At 46.1% G+C, this 19,516-nt stretch overlaps 1 protein-coding gene across 14 annotated transcripts in view; it reads right to left on the reverse strand.

Moving 5' to 3' along the window:
• Nucleotides 1-19,516, reverse strand: part of CABIN1 (calcineurin binding protein 1) — a 257,074-nt gene that overhangs the window by 2,682 nt on the left and 234,876 nt on the right. For all 14 annotated transcript variants that reach the window (XR_006416074.1, XM_044444094.1, XM_044444096.1 and 11 more), the window contains 3 exons: nucleotides 19,172-19,246; nucleotides 11,753-12,029; nucleotides 267-485 (listed from right to left, as the gene is read on the reverse strand). Coding sequence is in view for 13 of the 14 variants with exons in the window: in XM_044444094.1 (XP_044300029.1) it covers nucleotides 267-485; nucleotides 11,753-12,029; nucleotides 19,172-19,246 (571 nt within the window). In the remaining variant the exon portion in view is untranslated. The remainder of the gene's footprint in view (nucleotides 1-266; nucleotides 486-11,752; nucleotides 12,030-19,171; nucleotides 19,247-19,516) is intronic.

A 19,516-nucleotide genomic window follows, 5' to 3' on the forward strand; every position in this document is an offset into this window, starting at 1 on the left:
AGAGCCAAAGGTACCAGATCATCAGAAAGAAGAAAATGACCCAAATCCACCAGATGCTCCAGATTTGTCAGGCTGCAGAGCTCAAGGGGGATTTACTCTCTACTTGCAAAATGCTCCTTGCACTCAAAAGCACAATTAGACTGCTTTCCTGAACAACCACCTTCAGAGTCTTTGCAGGGCTATGAGGTGATGCAGAGGTCTGGAAAAAGCAACTGAATGATCACAGAACTGGCAAGGGAGCAAAGATTTCCAACGTGCTTCCTTACCTTGGTCACAGATTTGGTCTCCTGTACTTGTGCTTGTCACTGCCTCTAGCTCCACTTGCCAGCAAGCTAGACTGGAGGAAGGAGCAGCAGTCACCATCTTCATTTGCTGGCAGAGTTGGGAGTCTTGTTGCTGCAAGGCCAGTCCTTCTAGAGGATGGTCCAGCTTGCTGCAACCTCCTCTCTCCTCCTCCTCCTCCTCCTCTTCTTCCTCTTCCTCTTCTGCATGAATAAGAGATCAAAGATCACTGTGGCCATTCTGTCCACCTTCTAACCAAGGGATACAGCAATGGAAATCACAAAAAGTATCACCATTTTTTCACAAGCATCAAACCTTAAGTACAGCCTACCCTTCAAATTCCAAAATGAAAGCTTGCTCAGCTCAAGAAAAATCTAATGAATCGAACATAGCAAGGAAGGTTTCTGGTACAGGAAGGCCTGATGAAGGGAAGCCTTCATTGCGCAAACCCAGACAAACCAGGCACTTCAGACCATCTAGCAAGAGTACACGAGGCATACAAAGTGAAAGAATGGTGCCAGTCTCAAAACAAAGACCACCTTTGCCACCATCAGTCTTGCGACATCTGGGGAAAGTGTGGCTGTTGGGAACAAAGAAAGCTGCCTTAGCCTGATTGAGACCATAGGGCCATCTAGCTCAGCCCAGTCTACAGCAGCTGGACCCAACCTGGTAAACTCCAGATGCCTCAGGCTGTAATGCTTGCAGGAAATGACAGAGAGGAAACTCCAGGGAGAATTTCCTCTCTGTCAGAGCAATACAACTATAGAACCTACTACCTGGGGACCTTGTGGGTGATGGCCTTCTGGCCCCTTCCAACTGTGCCATTCTATGATTCTAGGATTTAATACACCTGTTCTCAGATGAAATATCCATTTCTAAAGGATACCAAAGTTTGCTGTGGAGCATATCTACACAAACAACATCATGAAGACCAAAGAACTATCCAAGCAAATCTTGGAAACATAGAAACAGAGCGAGTCAGAAGGGGCCTCCTGGGCCATCTAGTCTGACCCCCGGCTCCAGCTGGCTCCACTCACGACATGCCCACCATATTCATGTCCAGCTTATCCTTAAACAACCTCACTGTTGGGGCCTCAACCACCTCCGTGGAAGCCCATTCCATACCCTAGGAGTCCTAACGACCAGGACATACTTCTTGGCATCCACCCTAAATCTTGGTTCCCTGAGCTTTGCTCCATTGGAACACATCCTGCCCTCCACTGTAAGGGAAAAAAGGTCATGACCCACCTCCGCTGATTCTTCTGCTCTCAAGGCTGAAAAGATCCAGCTCCCCCAGTCGCTACTCAAAAGGCTTACTCTGCAAATCAGCCATCATCCTAGTGGCCCTTCTTGGATAAAGCTGTGCAAAAGCACCAATTAAGATTGGGTTATTTTAAAAAAGAATCCAAACCATTCCCCAGAGCAGATCTTGCCAGAGCAGCAGAGGCTGGGAGAGTGAGGAAAGAGTGGCCAGGCAACTGGCAAAGGCAAGGTAGGAGCTTGGGCAGAGAATGGGGGGGCAGGCAGGAGCAGTGGAGACAAAGGGAGGTTGGGCTAGAGAGGCCAGAGAGGCCCAGGAGGAGATAGAGGGGGCGGGGCCAGCGGCCTCGCAGGCTTGTTAGTCCACCCTCGTCTGTTGGGCGCCGTCCCTTAGTTGCGGCCCCAGCTGCCCAGGCACACTCTTCCCCTAGGTCAGTGATGGCGAACCTGTTAGAGGCCGAGTGCCCAAACTGCAACCCAAAACCCAACACTGCAATAAAACCTGACTACTGAGGTTTTAGTTTAGAAAAAGCAACTCACAGCCAGTCCAAGCAAGCATATATATATCCTTGGCAGCGCACTGACCGGCCATACGAAAGCCCAGACGAGGAATGGCAAATGAGTCACGGTGTGTGACGTCATCGCCTGGCGCCGCTACTCCTTTCCAAGTGTGCGCATGGCCCCTGTGTGCGCTGTTACCCGATGCTCGGCTGCTGGGGTGATGGTGGGGCAACCTGACTCGCGTGCCAACAGAGAGGGCTCTGCGCGCCTGCTGCGGCATGCATACCACAGATTCGCCACCACTGCCCTAGGTCGTTGTTGTTGTTGCTGTAGTTTTGTTTGTTTGTTTTGTTTTTCTTATATCATTCTGTCTGAGGAAAGTCAGGTAAGGGTAGTGTAGGGCAGACAAGGTGGGGGAAGAAGGTAAGACCTGCGAGGGGTGGCCTATGCCGGCCATGGTGGAAGCCACAGGTGTTGCTGTCGAATGCAACACCTGTGTCATGTCTGTCCATCTCCGTCGGGAACAGCAGGGATACATTTGCTCTAGGTGCAAGCTGGTGTCCCTCCTGGAGAAGGTGAGGAGGCTGGAGGATGAGCAATTCCTGGGCATGGCTCAGAGAGCTCCCCAGGCCAACCGGGAGCAGCCCCTTTCTGGGCAGAAGGATGGGGGAGGGGCCAAGGGGGAAACAGTCGGGGAGACATGGAGGCATGCCACCCAGAGGAGGAGAGAAGGTCCTTCAGAGATGCTCCAGTGAGCTTTGTCCAGAAGGCTTCAAATTGAGCCAGAGGTTGTTTCAGGCCCACCCCCCACCCCAAAATGTCCTGATTGGATAAGCGGAGGGAGAGGATCAGATTTTTCCGGGCCAGGGCATTGGAGGTAATGCAGTGGCAGGAGGGACTCCTACAAAGAGAGTGTCAGTATCAGGGAAAATGGGAAGAAGGGAAGAAGGAGGGGGCTGGGAGACTGGTCAGGACTGAGAGCAAGACATATGAAACCAATCACTGGGTGATTCTGAAAGAAAACCTGTTTCAGTTTGCAAGGGATCTGGGACTAGTCCAGCACAAAAGTGACCCTTAACAAACAGCCAAAGTTTTGGAACTTGCAACACTGGAGTGGTTTCAAAACAAGAACCAAAATATCTTTAAGTCTTGCCTTTCTTCATTGTGTTCTCTGTGCATCACAACTAGCAAGTTTACTCATCATGGATTGCTGAGAGGATTTCCAGCAGATAAAAAGGCAGTTCGCACGTTGGAGCTGCTCTGGGCACGCCTTGTAAAAGGTGAGAGAGTTTGGAGGGCTTTTTGAGGATTGGGTCCCACCTTCCCTGTTCAGGTAATACGTGGAGGTAGTACTGTCTGTTGCTATTTGGATGGGGCAGCTCCTCAGGGAGTCCTGAAAGGAAGCCAGGACCTTGTATATCACTCTAGGAGGCCGATGGGCAGCTGGGACTCATTATGGTCTCAAAGGCCCTGCGCGCGTATGCCACTGCTGTGTGCGCCCTGGCCCACGTTTGAGGCATCTGTTCTGCTGTTACCATGGGTTCTGAGGAGGAGAAGGGGACCCAGGTGGTGAGGCTGTCCCTGGCACACCACTATGAAAGTGAGTGTCTGACTGCTATTGGGATGGGTGGAGTTGTGGTCTTTATCCATGGTGAACCAGCGCTGGAGGGGTCTCATTTGGAGGTGGGTGAGGCACACCATGTGGCGCCCAAGAGGCTGAGAAGTATCTGGATGGTGTGTGCTACAGAGCAGGCTGTGGTCCTGATGGACATGGCCAACAAGGTTTCAGCTCTTGGTTGTGGGAGGAATGCCTTGGTGGCTATTGAGTCCAGGCGAGCCCTTATGAAGAGGATGAACTAGGTAAGGGAAAGTATACACTTATCATGATTAATGAGGAATACCAGATCCTTCAGGAGGGTGCATGTGGTGTGAACTGCTTGCAGGTCAGTTCTCAGGGAGGTTGCCAGGAGCCAGTCATTGAGGGACAGGAAGACCTGGATACCCTGGAGCCTAAGGTCTGCACAGACTACCACCATGCATTTTGTAAAGACTTGGCAAGGCCAAAGGGGAGAATGGAGAACTGGAAGGTCTCCTGCCTGATCTGGAAGCATAGGAAGTGTCTATAGGCTTTATGGAATAGGTGTCCTTGAGGTTGAGGGAAGCAAACCATTCCCCTGCCATAGGAGAGGAAGAATGCCCTGTAAGGTGGTCATCCTTAACCTCTTAGAAGTAATGAACTTATTGGCGCCTCTGAGGTTGAGGATTGGCCTGAGGCTTCCATCTTGCTTAGGTATGATAAATACTGGGAGGAGAAACTCCTGTGCAGGTCCATGGAGACTTTTTCTATTATGCCCTTGGCTTCCATCTCCGCCATCAGTGCTGGTGAAGGTGGTGTGGCTTTGATACAGCTTAGGGGTGGGAGGGTGTCAAACTCGATCCTGTATTCTTGTTCCACTATAGACAGGACCCAGGAGTCAGCTGTTATTGTCTCCATGTTGGGAAGAATTGTGCTAATTGCTCGGTGAAGTTAGTAGAAGGTGACAGGGCCATTGGGGAGGGTGGGGAGGGCTGCCTGGATCTGATTCTCAGCACCTGTGCCTGGTATTTTGGTGTTTAGGCAGGAGCCTCTGGCAGGGTTGGGTGTTGTGCCTCTTGGGGAGAGACACTGTCTGTGACCTGAAAAGATAGTCTGTTGCCACTAATGCTGCTGCAGTTGGTGAGCAAACCCCATGCATCTGGTGGTAGCCCAGGCTTCGTGCAGAAAGTCCATAGTCTCATTTATATGAAAATTGAAGAGTCTCTCTCCATCAAAGGACATGTCCTCTATGCAGGCTTGTGTCTTCTGGGTGAGGTCCACAGAGTGCAGCCAGGCACATCAGTGGATTGCTACTGCTCCCATCATCACCTTCCCGTTGCAGTTGATGTGGTGTCTCGCTGCTTCGATCTGGTGCCTGGACAGCTTCTTCACCTCTGCATGGACAAGGTTGGTGGCACTGGGGAAGTCATCCAGCAGGTGTTTGGCCAGAGACCCCCATCTTTCCCAAAGGAAGAGCTGGTATCTGGGCATGGTACCCTCATATTTGGACAGCTGGAGCACCAGTGAGTCCACCACACAGCCCTTTCTAGCAAAGTCATCAAGGTGTTATCCCTGCTCTACTGGTCCTGCTGGGAGGCCCCCTGCATTGGCTCTACTGTAACAGAGATAGGCCTAGGGTGCTGGTGGAGGAAGTGTACCAACTTCTCTGCCACCCAGTAAATGGACTCAGTTTTTTGGGAGCTAGCTAGCATAGTGGCAGGAATTCCAGGACTGTTGCGCTGTACACTGTATGCAACGGGGTCAGTAGGAATATGATGGTGATGGAAGTGGGGCTCTCTGAGGCCAGGGCATCCAAGACTGGGTTGGCCTCTGGCTCTGTGGATTGGAATTCCTGGAAACCCAGGTCCTCCAGCATGCAGAGGACCAAGGCTCTAAAACATCCCCTCCCTCCAGATGATAAGGCTAGGTGCTGGTCATGGGTTAGAGCATCAAGGGATTGTGGTGAGAGGGGCTGGATCATAGAATCAATGAATAGTAGAGCTGGAAGGCCATCAGGCCCAAACCCCTGCTGTTGCAGCACGCCAGGTTACACTATCCCACTCCGATGGCTGTCCAGTTTCTTTTTGTGTATTGATCGCCCTGCTGACAAAAGTGTGTATAGTCAAGTTTTCCCAGTTGCAATGTATGGCTGTGAAAGCTGGACCATAAGAAAGGCTGAGTGCTGAAGAACTGAGGCCTTTGAATTGTGGTGCTGGAGGAGACTCCTGTGAGTCCCTTGGACCGCAAGGCGATCAAACCGGTCAGTCCTAGAGGAGATCAACCCTGACTGCTCTTTAGAAGGCCAGATACTGAAGATGAAACTCAAATACTTTGGCCACCTCATGAGAAGGAAGGACTCACTGGAGAAGAGCCTAATGCTGGGAACAATAGATGACAAAAGAAGAAGGGGATGGCAGAGGATGAGGTGGCTGGATGGAGTCACTGAAGCAGTTGGTGTGAGCTTAAGTGGACTCCAGGGGATGGTGGAGGACAGGAAGGCCTGGAGGATCGGATGGGTGGGTTGGACGTGACTTTGCAACTAACAGAAAGTGTGGGAGAGCCTACCAACTTTTTAGGCAGCTGGTTCCACTGTCGTATTGCTCTGACAGTGAGGAAACTTCTCTTGATGTCCAGTCTGAATCTGAGTTGTCACAACTTGAATGGATTATTCCATGCCCTACACTTTGGTATGAATGAGAAGCAGTCTTGCCTGTCCTCTTTGTGACAACCTTTGAGGTACTTATAGAGGAATATCATGTGACCCCTCAGTCCTCTCTTCTCAAGGATGGAGGACTTAGCACTTATCTCAATTGAATCTCATTCTGCTGCTTTCAGCCCAGCATTCAAGTTGATCAAGATCGCCCTGGATCTTCATTCTGTCTTCTAGGATGTTTGGCATTACACCCACTTTTGTATCATCTGCAAATTTGATTATCTTTCCTTGTACTTCCTCATCTAAATCACTAATAAAGATGTTGAAGAGCACTAGGCCCAGCACTGAATCCTGTGGCACCCCACTAATTTTGAATCCACCTAATAGTTTTTCCATCTACTCCAGTTGTTGCTAATTTGCTTATTGGAATGTCATGTGGCACTATGTCAAAAGCTTTGCTAAAGTCTAGGAAAATTATGTCCACAGTGTTCCCTCTGTCCATTTGGGAGGTTACCCAGTCAAAAAATGAGATTAAATTAGTCTGACAGGATTTATCTTTGATAAATCTATGCTGGCTTCTATTAAGCACTGCATTTTCTTCAAGATGCTTGCAGCATGATTTTTTAATAATTTGCTCCAGAATTTTTCCAGGGACTGATGTCATACTAACTGGTCTATAGTTCACAAGTTCATCTTTTTCTCTTTTCTGAAGATAGGGACAACATTAGCCCTTCTCCAGTTGTCTGGCATTTCCCCTGTTTTCCAAGATTTATCAAAGATAAATTCTGAATTTATCTTTAATTCCTTTATCTTATTTAAAGGAAGTCTGAGAGTTCCTCCATTAGCTCTTTTATGACTCTGGGATGGAGTGTATTGGGTCCTGGAGATTTGAATGTGTTTATTCTTTCTAGGCCTGTCGTGAGCGGAGCCAGCTAGAGCCGGGGGTCAGACTAGACAGCCAGGGAGACCCCTTCTGACTCACTCTGTTTCTATGTTTCTATTCCTTGACCATTTGTCTGTCAATCTTGGGGCTGCCATCTCTTACCTCCAGCTTGTACTTCCTCTTGATTGCAGACTTCCTTGTGGGAGAATACTGAGGCAAAGTAGGAATTGAATGCCTCAGCCTTTTCTTTGTTGTCTGTTAGCACTGTGCTATTCACTTTAAGTAGCTGGACACCATTCTTTTTCTCATGTCTTTTGTTCTGGATGTATCCCAAGAAGGCTTTCTTGTTGTTCTCAGCATCCCTTGCTATTCTCAGTTCATTTCCTGCTTTACCATTCCTGATGCAATTCCTTGCTATTTGTTTATATTCTTCCTTCACGGCCTGCCTGCTTCCACTTCCTGTACATGTTCTTTTTTGCTTTCAGACAGTCACTTAACTTTTTGTGGAGCCATGTGGGCTCCCTCTGCTGTCTTTTACACTATTTTCTTGATGGAATTGTTCGTAGTTGTGCTTGGAGAATCTTCTTTTGCAAGATTCACCTTTCTTGAGCGCATTTCCCCTTACGTGTATGTTGCCATGGCACTTTGCTTTTCATTTTTTTGAGTTTATTAAAGTTGGCTTTCCTGAAGTCCAGGATGCTTGTTTGGCTCCAGTTACCCTTTGTCTCCCTTAAAATTGAGAATTCATGTATCGCATTATCACTTTCCCCCAGAGTTCTTTTGGCTGCTATTTTGTCTACTAGGCCATTCTAGTTAGTATTAAATCAAGGGCAGCTGATCCTCTCATACCTTCCTTTACTTTCTGCTGGAAAAAGTTGTTGGCAACACATCAGAAATCTCTTGGAGGGGCCATGCTTGGCAGAATTTGTCTTCCAGTGTATAACAGGGAAATTGAAGTTCCCTATGATGAATACATCATTCTTGGAAATGCTGGCAAGTTGCTTTTTAAAGCAACCTTGCATCCTCGTCCTCTTTTTGACTGGGTTGATGGTAATATATGCCAATAACAATGCTTTTTTTGCACCCTTTAAATTTAGCCAGATGCTTTCAATGGAGCTACTAAGTTCCTCTTCTTGTATTTCTGTGCACCTGCACAGAAATATGTGTCTCTTGCATACAGTGCAATGCTACCTTTTTTGTCCTTTCTATTTTTCTTAAACAGCTTGTATCCATCAATTGTAGAGTTCTAGTCTAGAAACTTTGTTTTCTTTTATTGTCTGGAAGGTGGACACTCACTGCTCCAGTGCTCTCACCTTTTCCTGTGACAGGGATACTAGAGTGTGAGGCAGTTGCAGGTGTTGCAGGCCACCACTGTGGAGTGTCCTTGGTGCATGGTTTGTGCCACAGAGTGCAAGGGGGGATTAATGTGAAATAAAGAAGAGAAACAAAGTGGGAAACAATGTTAGGGACCTCTCCCTTGACCTCCTGTTTGCTCTCCCTGGTTGCTCACTTCTTATATCCCAGAGGTGTAGACCAGTTAGGGCAGCTTGCTCTTATTTATTTATTTAGCGGACTTATATGCCATCCCATTCGCCTAAGCCTCGGGGCGGCTTACAAATAAATAAATATCATTAATACAATAAAACACAATTGGAGACATCCTGGCCAAAGTTGTTAAAATCAATAAATAAACAACAATTAAAATGTCGTTTAAATAAAAAGGTCTTGGCCTGGCGCCGAAAAGCAAATAACGACGGCGCCAGGCGGACCTCTCTGGGGAGGACATTCCATAAGTGGGGCGCCACCGCAGAGAAAGCCCTCCTCCGGGTACTCACCCTCCTAATGTCCTTCATGGAGGGCTCCCGGAGAAGGGCCTCTGCCGCCAATCTCAAGGGGCGGGAGGGCACATATGGACGTAAGCGCTCCTTTAGGTGACCAGGACCCAAGCCGTTAAGGGCTTTATAGGTGATAACCAACACCTTGAATTGGGCCTGGACTTCAATGGGGAGGCTTTGTTGAGGGGTGTGGCTGGCATGAGCAGGCTGGGAACCTGAAATGAGGGGGCTCCCACCCACTCCATGACACTGAGTTATAGAAGTTTCTTCCAATCTAGGTTTGCGCTGTGCAGCAAAGTCCATATATTTGAAGCACAGAGACCACAACTAAGAACTGGATCTTCCAAGCAGGTGGAAACTTTCATAAACCCTCCCTGGAATCCTGGTCCTTGAATCTATCTGTTGTCCACTCACAAGAACTCTGGCTAAGGATTTGCTATTCAAACTCCAGGTTCCACCTGAACTCAAGCAGCTTCTCTTGGACACATCCTTTCGAATCTGTATCTGACATGACCTGCATCACTCTTAGCACTTCTTGAGTGAGTGATGGCGGGCCTGTCCAGTACAGTGCCTAATTCTACAATTCACCCTAGACTTCCAAGAACCAACTACAAGAAGTCTGCACTGCAGATGGACCAGGACCAGGACCAGGACCAGGACCAGGACCCCTGTAGAACATCAAGCACATTCATTTTCCAACATACCACTTTAGACCTGATTCTGACATTTGCAGAAAGCAGAACTTGGACAAAACATTAGTTTCATCATGCCTAAATCAATTTTGATTCATGCATTGTGGCACCTGTAGAATCCTCCATACTTCGAATTGCTCATTTGTCCTCCTTAAACTACCAGTTGCCCTAGGATTGCAGAGTTGAAGATGGACATGCTTTGCCCTCTCCTGTTCAGCAGACCAATGAACACTGGGAGGCTGCACCCTTTGCTTGCCAGAAATAACTCCACTGGCTGATGCTCCCACACTTGCTTTTCTCCTTTTGCTTCTGTTTGAGTGTAAGCCTGTAGGTAGGCATTGTTTCACCTTTCAGCAAGTGTACAGCACTTAGAAAATTCCAGGGCCTTCCCACATGTTAAATCAATTTAGTTTTATAATGAAAACATAATAAAACATAATAAAAAGCTGTCTCTGGATCCAACTAATGGCCCATCAAGTCCAGCATTCTGTTCACACAGTGGTCAAGTCCACAAACACAAGAGGAAAGGAGGGCAAAAGTATCTTCGTGCTTGTCCTCCCTGGCAACTGGCATGCATCATGATGACTGGCAATCTCATGGTATTTTGTGCCAAACTGTAAATATTATCCATCTCCATCCCTGCAACAATTACAGATAGTCCCCAGAGTACAAACATCTGGGTTACAAACCACCCATATTTATGAATCCAGGGACTGCCATAAAGCCTCTATAAACATGTCTCATGAAAAAAACATGAGTATTTCTAGAGAACTATGCAATGTGTTTTGTGACACATCATCAGTGGCCATGTAGTTCCTTAGAGATAGTCACAGAAACCCATTTTCTTAGACCAAATGTTTTCACCTTCTCCAAGGTGCTCTTCAACACCCCAGAAGGTGTTACCCTCTCTTCTACATAAGTCTTATGTTCCATCAGGAACTGGAAGTTCAACAAATGCTCAGCCCTGTACATGGACCCACTGAGACTAATTTGTTATGGGTTAAAGTGTTTTGAATGCAGACACTAGACTACATTGCCTTGGAACACCATTTTCAGAAAACTTTAGAAGATAATGAGGGTCTGGTAAGTCACTTTTAAAGATCCAAGTTACTTTCTATTGGGCTTACGTTAAAATTAAAGATGGACAGACAATGCAGTTCAAACATACATTAAGCCAGGCATAAGAGGTAAGTTATGACAATTTTTTCAATCATATACATACAGATTCTCTCTCTCTCTTCACTAAAAGGTAAAAGTTTCCCTGCACATGTGTGCTAGTTGTGTCTGACTCTGGGGCCAGTGCTCATCTCCATTTGTAAGACGAAGAGCCAGAATTGTCTGAAGATGCTTCAGTGGTCATGTGGCTGGCATGACTAAATGCCAAGGCACACAAAACGCCGTTACCTTTCCCACCAAAGTGGCACCTGTTCATCTACTCACATTTGCATGCTTTCGAATTGCTAGGTAGGCAGAGCTGGGACAAAGCAGCGAGGGGAGCTCACCCTGTTGCATGGGTTTGAACTGCTGACCTTCCAACTGTGCTGCCCAGCAGCAAAATGGTTTAACCAGCTGCACCACCTGTGTCTCTCTGTAGTTATTGTATTATTCCTGTACTGTTATCATTATTACAATGCTATATTGTGTTTAAGATGTTTTACTGAATATGGAAGTGTTTCTTAAGTATTTTAATACATAAAAAGGTAAAATATATACACATTTGGCTTACTAATATGATCTGACTTACCCAGAAATTTGACTTAAGGATGGTCTCAGGGATGGAACTTGTTCTTAACCTTGGGACTACATATATTTCAAAACTAGCATGCAGAATGGTGCCTCCACATATGCACAGAAGTTGAATTGTTTCAGGCAATGCTTACGTCTACAAAATCAAGAACACACTATGTTCTTATGAAGCTTGCAGCCAAAAGTAGAAGCCCCTGACAGAGAAAACAGCTCTCCAAGTCAATCTGCTCATTAAAAAATGAGCCTGGGATTGGAATATTCCATCTGTACTTTCTGCAAAACATTAAGTTTAGCTCAAAGATTCTTTATGTAGACATTGCTTACCATGTGCAAGACTGGACATGGTGGACACCTCCACTTTGATGTGTTCCACCTCCTCTGTTTGCACCTGTGGTGGCAACAGGAGCACACTTGCACAGGAGGATGCAGTGGGAGAGGCTGTCTTGGATTTAGCATGCAGGTCTGTCAGTCTCAGAAGGGTATCTGAAGCCACACAGTCAGCAGTCTCTGCATGAGGGGTCAAAGATGGCGGACCAGCTGTGAAGAAGCTCTCCTTGCCGTCCCTAGGATACTTTGGAGTGGTTGGGGCTTCTCCTGCAGACTATAACGAAAACAAAGCAAATGCTGTAAGCAGGAAGTACATCCCTTATATGTGCTTAGAGCAGCAAATGCTGTGACCAAAGCTTTGCATAAGAGGAAAATGCATTATCTACCAGGGCATCTCCAGATTAATCGCAACAGGTCCAAACTGAGATGGCTACTTTAGACCTCCACAAATTTTCTGTAAGTAGCTTCACGTGAATTCAGTTGTGCCAAAGATCAGGACCTCAATCACATCTACAATGCCTGTATTAAATAGGCCTTTTATTAAAAAGCTGCATACACTGCCCCCTTCAACATAAGTAAATCAACTTGCCAAGTAAATCAACTCACAAGGAGCTGCTAAATTAGAATGATCGGAATTCTCACAATCAACTATCCAAAGCACATGTTATTAAGTTAGGGCCACTCCCCCCTCCAAAAAAAATGGCATAAAGCATAAAGTACAAAAACAAAAACGTAGCACAAAATATCTGCACCTATTTTTCAGGTATCTGGCTGGTGTGTTCCTCTACTAAGGTCCTACAATGCCTGCAAATATTAGCCAAATCTGAGAGATTTTTTCCAGCTATACCCATTTTTTAATTCCCAATGGAAGTCCTTGAAGTCTCTGAATCTTGACTTGGTTCAGTAATCAAGTTCTTGCAGGCAGCCTCCAAATAGGCTGGCCACTTACCTGTCACTTGTTCTTTGAGTGGGCATCTGTGCATTCACATGGAACCTGATATCAAGATTATATAGCTAAAAGTGTTTTGGCGGGAACCTCTCCCCACCCTGGTGTTGGTATACTTAAGAAAGGTTCTTCTTGGATGGTGGACTGGTGAAGGCCTGATGAAGTGACTGCTCTCCCAAAGGCACTATCTGCTCTTGCACAGACATTGAATCTTTAGTGCCTTATTAATGTCTATGGAGTGGACCAAATGGCTGCTTTACAAGGTCTAGTAGAGGAATTCCTTGCATGTAGAGCAGTGGGCTTTCAGTGGGCCTGAGAGCTGCAGACTGACAAGTTCATAGGCTGAGTAGATTGTCACATCACCTAGTCTGGAGGTGATGGGAAGTCCTTTATTCTTGGTGCTTGTGAGGAGGCAGGAGGGCTCACCCCTTTTCCTGGGGCCTTCCACAGAGCACGGCTGAAGATAACAGGGCAAGGCTGGGAATCTGTGTGGGGAGAGCAACTCACGAGAAGACAATATCCAGGAGACGCCTGTGAGCGCACAGCTGTTCGGGATTGCAGATGGAGGCAGGATTGGGTAGGGTTGGGTAGAGTGGTGCAGGAGGGTGGATAAAGGAAGAGAGAGGGGGTGAGCAAAGGGAGATGGAAGAGAGGAGAGAAAGCTGAGACACACGTGTGGTTGGAGGAGAGTGGGCAAGGCGGTCACTGGCACAAACGGAGAGTGGAGACTGGGGAGTGTTCCGGCAGGGGGAGGCGACGCCGTTCGTTGCCATAGCGACAGGAGGGGAGCCAGAGCAGGCAAGGCCAAGGCGCTACGGGAAGTGAGCCGGTGAAAGTGTAAAGAGTCAATAAAGGCCCGGTGAGTGCACCATCCTTCTTGTGTTGCTCTTCATGGAAAATCAAGGAAGAGGCAGCTTTAGCCGGCACCCCCCTCCTGAAACAGTCACAGTGAAAAAAAAAAAAAAAAAAAAAAAAAATTCTGAGACTGGTGGAAAGACTCAGTTCTGGATTGATCAAATGCCAGCACATACCATATATGAAGGGCTGATTCCATCAGATTCAATGAGGAAGGGAAAAAAGCTGCTAAGACAATATTCTGATTTAAATGAAAAGATGATATGACCTCTGGAAGGAAAGAAGAGTCTGGGCACAGCACTACTTTGTCTCTGTGGAAGATTAGATATGGAGAATCCACCCTGACACCATGCAATTCACAGCAATGGCATATTGAGATAATCACTACCAAGAAAGCAGCCTTCTAAGAGAGGAGGTAAAGAGCAATTGTTGCCATGGGTCTGAATTGTTTTTTCATATGAGCTTGCAAGACAATGGAAAGACACCAGTTTGGTGTTAAAGAACAAGCTGGTGTAGTGATGTTCTTGAGTTCTTGAAAAAAATGTTGAAACAAAAGATGTTAGAAAACTGACAAAGATTGCTGTCAAGTAAATATAGATATAAGATGTTTTCACGTCCTGCTGAAACAGTTCATGCAAGAAAAAGGCGGACTTGCTGAATCGTGCACCAATATGAATTGAAACCTTCCCTCAGAGTGAAGGAAGAGAAGGCTTTCCATTTTGTAGTGTAGAAGGCTTCAAAGCCAGCAATCTGACATGGTGGTCAAGAGGGTAAATGCCACTGCTGAATCATGTTTAGCCTGCAGTCAACCAGCACCCCGAGGTCCCTTTCACATGTGCTGCTCTCCAGCCACATGTCCCCTAACCTGTTCTTATGACACCCATTCCTATGCCCCAAGTGCAAGACCTTGCGCTTATCCACATTGAACGCCATCCTGTTGTCTCCTGCCAACTTCCATAGTCTGTCCAGATCCTTTTTGATCTGGAGTACCTGCTCCTCAGTTTTAGTATTGGCCACTGCTCCAGCTTTAGTATTGCCTGCGAATTTGATCAGCAGACTGTTCACCCCTTCTTCCATGTTATTTATGAAAAGATTAAACAGGATCGGTCACTGGCCACCATCCTGATGATTCCCCACTAATGGTTACCCTCTGCTTTCGATCTGTCAATCATGCCCTAATCCACCTGACAGTGCTTTTGTGTATCCCAAAACTCCTGTTTCTCAACCAGGATATCATGGGGCACTTTGTCAAAGGCCTTGCTGAAATCCAAGTAAACCACATCCACTGCATCCCCTCCATCTAGACGTCTCGAAACCTTGTGGTAGAATTCCACAAGGTTTGTCTGGCAGGACTTGTTTTTGCAGAAGCCGTGTTGTGCGGCTGTCAGCCTCCCTTCCCTATCTAGCATCACTAGATCTCTCTCTATTATGAGCCTTTCCATTGTTTTTCCTACAATGGACGTAAGGCTAACAGGTCTGTAATTCCCCATGTCCCTTCTACTACCCTTTTTGAAAATTGGGACCACTGACGCCACCCTCCAGTCCTCTGGAACTTCACCCGTTCTCCATGAGGCCTCAAAAATGGAGGTCAGTGGGTGTGAGAGAACCCCTGTCAACTCTTGGGTGTAACCTGTCAGGGCCTGGTGGCTTTGTAATGTCCAAGTAGAGGAACTACTACTTTTCATGATTTGGAAGTAATACTTCTGTTAATGCATCCCCCTTGGCTAGCTACCAGGTAGGAGCTGGTGAGCTCTGCTGATCCTTCAAATCTGGCTAGCATGAAGGGGTCACCTTGCTGAGCATGGTGGATTCTGTCCATCCAGGAACTGCTGGGTATGGCAAAAGCCATGGCTTCTGGGGAAGGAACTTCAAGATACTCCAGTTTACAGAAGAAAACATCAGCTAGCAGATTTTGGGCAGAAGGATGTAGGCAATCTTGAAAAGAAAGCAGGCAAAGAACCAAGTCCATCTTGCTTATTGTTGATCTAACCATTTGGAAGTGTTTGAGGTTTGTATGGTCTGTGTGAATCAGCGCCCCCCTTCAGTAAAAGCCAACATTTTTCTGAAGCATTTAGTGGCTAATGTTCTTTTTCTCAAGTGCAGTTTTGTTCTGAAGGGGTTAATTTGCAGGAGCGAAAAGTGCATGGTTGTACTGCCCCATGACCTGCTTCCTTTTGTAGGAGAACTGATCCAAGGGCTCTGTTTGAGGCATCAGTATGAATAAAAAAAGGGAAGTCTGATGAAGGAGGAGATTTTCAGAAGCAAAGTTGTTTCAAAGCAGCCTTTGTCACAGGAGATCTGGAGATCCGTCTCTCTTCACCTTTGAGTAAATTGGTTACTGGGGTAGAGAGTTGAGAGTAATTAGGAATAAAATTGCAATACAAGTTAGGAAAGCTGAGAAAACACTGTAACTCATGCTTCATGCAGGGAATTCCATAGGCTAAAACCACCTGCACTATGGTTGGGTCTATTTTTAATCCTTTGGTGGGAATCAGGTATCCAAAAGTGTAGTGAGGTGCAATTACATTTTTCAAGGTTGGCTGATTGTTTTCTCTCAAATGTTGATGTAAGTCATCTAAATACACAATTAAGAAGTAATCCAGGAACTCCTGAAAAATCTCATTCATAAATCGGATAAGCATGGCAGCTGCCCCAGAGACTCCAAAAGTCATCACCAAAATTCATAACTCCCATAGTGTGCTTTCACTTAACATTTTGTGGAGACACATGGGCTTCCTCTGTTGTCTTTGACACTTTCATCTTGCTGGAATTGTTTGCAGTTGTGCTTGGAGAATCTCCTTTTTCAAGGTTTCCCATCCCCAACTTGTTTATCATTGTGCTGAGTTCATCAAAGTTGGCTTTCTTGAAGTCCAGGGTTTTTGTCTACAGTTAACCTTTGTCCCTTAAGGAGAAAGGACCATAAGGACCATAAGGAAGGATTGAGCGCCAAAGGATTGAGGCCTTTGAATTGTGGTGCTGGCAGAGACTCCTGCGAGTCCCTTGGACCGCAAGGCGATCAAATCAGTCAGTCCTAGAGGAGATCAACCCTGACTGCTCTTTAGAAGGCCAGATCCTGAAGATGAAACTCAAATACTTTGGCCACCTAAGGAGAAGGAAGGACTCCCTGGAGAAGAGTCTAATGCTGGGAACAATAGATGGCAAAAGAAGGGGACGGCAGAGGATGAGGTGGCTGGATGGAGTCACTGAAGCAGCTGGTGTGAGCTTGAGTGGACTCTGGGGGATGGTGGAGGACAGGAAGGCCTGGAGGAATGTTGTCCATGGGGTCGCGATGGGTTGGACACGACTTCGCGACTAACAACAACAAACCTTTGTCCCCTTTATAATTGAGAATTCAAGTATTGCATGGTCCAGGATTCCTATGGCTGCTATTTTGTCAACTAGGTCATCCCTCTTACTATTAACATGACTCCTTCTTCTTGTTCCTTCCTCTACATTCTCCTGGAGGAAGTTGTTGGCAACTCAATTCAGGAATCTCTTAGAGGGGCCATGTTTGACAGAAATTATCCCCCAGCATATATCAGAGAAACTGGAGTCCTCAATGATGATTACATCATTCTTCGAAATGCCGGCAACTTGTTTTTTGAGAGTTACATCCTTGTCCTCTTTTTGCTTGGATGGTCAGTAATAGATGCCAATAACTATGATTTTTTAAATTCTTTGCTTGAGAGAGTTATTTACTTTATATGACTTTGGTGCGCCCACAACTGGAGTATTGTGTTCAGTTCTGGGCCCCTCATTACAGGAAGGATATAGCCAGGTTAGAGTCAGTGCAGTGTAGGGCCACAAGAATGGTGGCCGGATTGCAGGGGAAGCCATATGAGGCGAGACTGAGGGAACTGATTCTTTTCAGCCTGGAGAAGACTCAGAGGGGATATGTTGGTGACATATAGGTATGTGAGGGGGTGTCACACAGAGGTGGGTAGAGACCTGTTCTCTGCAGGGCAGGACGTGCTCTAACAGAGCAAAGCTTAGGGAACCAAGGTTCAATTTGGATGCCAAGAAGTACTTCCTGACAGTTAGGACCCTGAGGGTATGGAATGGGCTTCCACGATAGATTGTTGAAGCCCCATCGGTGAGGATGTTCAAAGATAGGCTAGACATGCACATGGTAGGCATGTCGTGAGCGGAGCCAGCTAGAGCTGGGAGCTGACTAGATGGCCTGGGAAGCCCCCTCTAACTCACTCTGTTTCTATGCAGAATGATCTGAACAAAAATCAGGCCAATTTCCAAACCACTGAGTCAGGATCTGAGTCAAAACTGGAGGCTACAAATATTTTCTAATGTTACCCATACAGCCTCTAAGAAAAGGTCAATAAAAGTATTTAAGAGGGAAGATATTCAGAGGTATCAGAGTTAGCTCCATACTGGAGATTGGGGCCCAGGATGAAGAAGCCATCCTCCCACACATGGAACCTCCAGAGACATCTGATCCATATTACACATGTTCTTTGTTCTTATGACATACTAGCTCTGAGGGAGCAATTAGAAAAGACAACTAAAGAAACAAAATGATAAATATATCATTAACAAACAACTGCTAGCTTTGTCCCTCCCACACAATGCTGTTTTTTGTCTACTTGGTTTTCTTGCATTCCTGCACACCAAGATGTCACCAATTTGGAGACAATTCTGAGAATACATCAAAATGGGGGGCAAGAGATGGACAGAGGACCAATGCAAACAACAAGCTCTTTCCAGACTGTATGTATATGATGCACTCTCTCTCACCCACTCTCTTGGTTTGATGTTGCTATGGTATCAGCTGTTTCTCTACAATTATAAGTTTTACTTGAAGAACAGTTAGCTTCAGGGTTGTTAGTGTAAAGACCAAGAAATCATCCACAAGGCAATATTTTATGATTGAAGCATAAACACTCAAGGCTAGACCTTGAGAATGGCTTTTTTTCAGGCACACTGTCTTGGATTAGAACTATTTCAAGACAGAAGCAGTGTGGTGTAGCTGTCAGAATGCTGTCCTGGAAGTTCTGAATTCTAGTCCCTTCTTGGCCATGTAGTTCACTGACTCTCAGCCTAACCTACCTGACAGGGTTACCATGAGAATACAAATGGAGAGAAAAAGGAGGACCATGTAAGTCACCTTGGATTCCTTGCAGGAAAGCAAGGGTGCATACAAGTTCAATACATAAAATAAAGTTGTGACCAGGCAAGCCTCAGATAGGAAGAATCCTTCCTATGGTCTTTGAGACTGGGTTCTGAAAGTAACCAATAAGAACCAAGTAGGGGGATGCAAAAACAGAAGAGGGAAGCAGGGTTCCAGGGGCATCATGAAAGGCTTGGTTCTTGGACAGGGAGGATGGTCTACAGGCAGTTTTCAAAACACAGTACTACTCTCTCTTCTAGTAAAGGAAGAACAGCACAAGCCCATGTCAAGAGCAGCAAAGATGAGCATAAGATAATAGTAATAAGGTGATGTGGAAGGAGCACAGCAAATTGCTATGGGTGATTCCAACAGCATTCTCCTATTGGAGATTTTTGCTCCTTGAAAGAAAAAAAGGGCAGGATATGAATTTAATAAGTAAATTAAATGTAGTTAAATAGTCAAAATCCAAGATACTGGTATACTTCTAACTTACTTGCTTTTGAGCAGAGGCTCCAATATGTACCTGGCAGAACTTGACTGCCTGTTCTAGGGCTGCACCTTCATCCACCTGTAAAAATGAAACACACAATAAAAACAGCCCCAGAAAGACTCCATTATCCAAAAGATATGGGTTTTCGATAGATTTGCATGATATTTGCCAAGTTCATTACAAGTTACAGTGAATGAGTCATTTAGAACAGTTTTAGAAGACTGGTTTCATTGGCCATCACCCTGTAAATGGTGGCAATGGATGCTGCATAGAAGTGATGCCATGAGTTGTTTATGGAACGTCCCATGGTGTGCCGAAATTGTGCGTCTGTTCATTGAGGGTTGTCCT

This window comes from Varanus komodoensis, unplaced genomic scaffold, assembly GCF_004798865.1.
Source record: "Varanus komodoensis strain SLA01 unplaced genomic scaffold, ASM479886v1 scaffold44_1, whole genome shotgun sequence".
Taxonomy (NCBI): domain Eukaryota; kingdom Metazoa; phylum Chordata; class Lepidosauria; order Squamata; family Varanidae; genus Varanus; species Varanus komodoensis.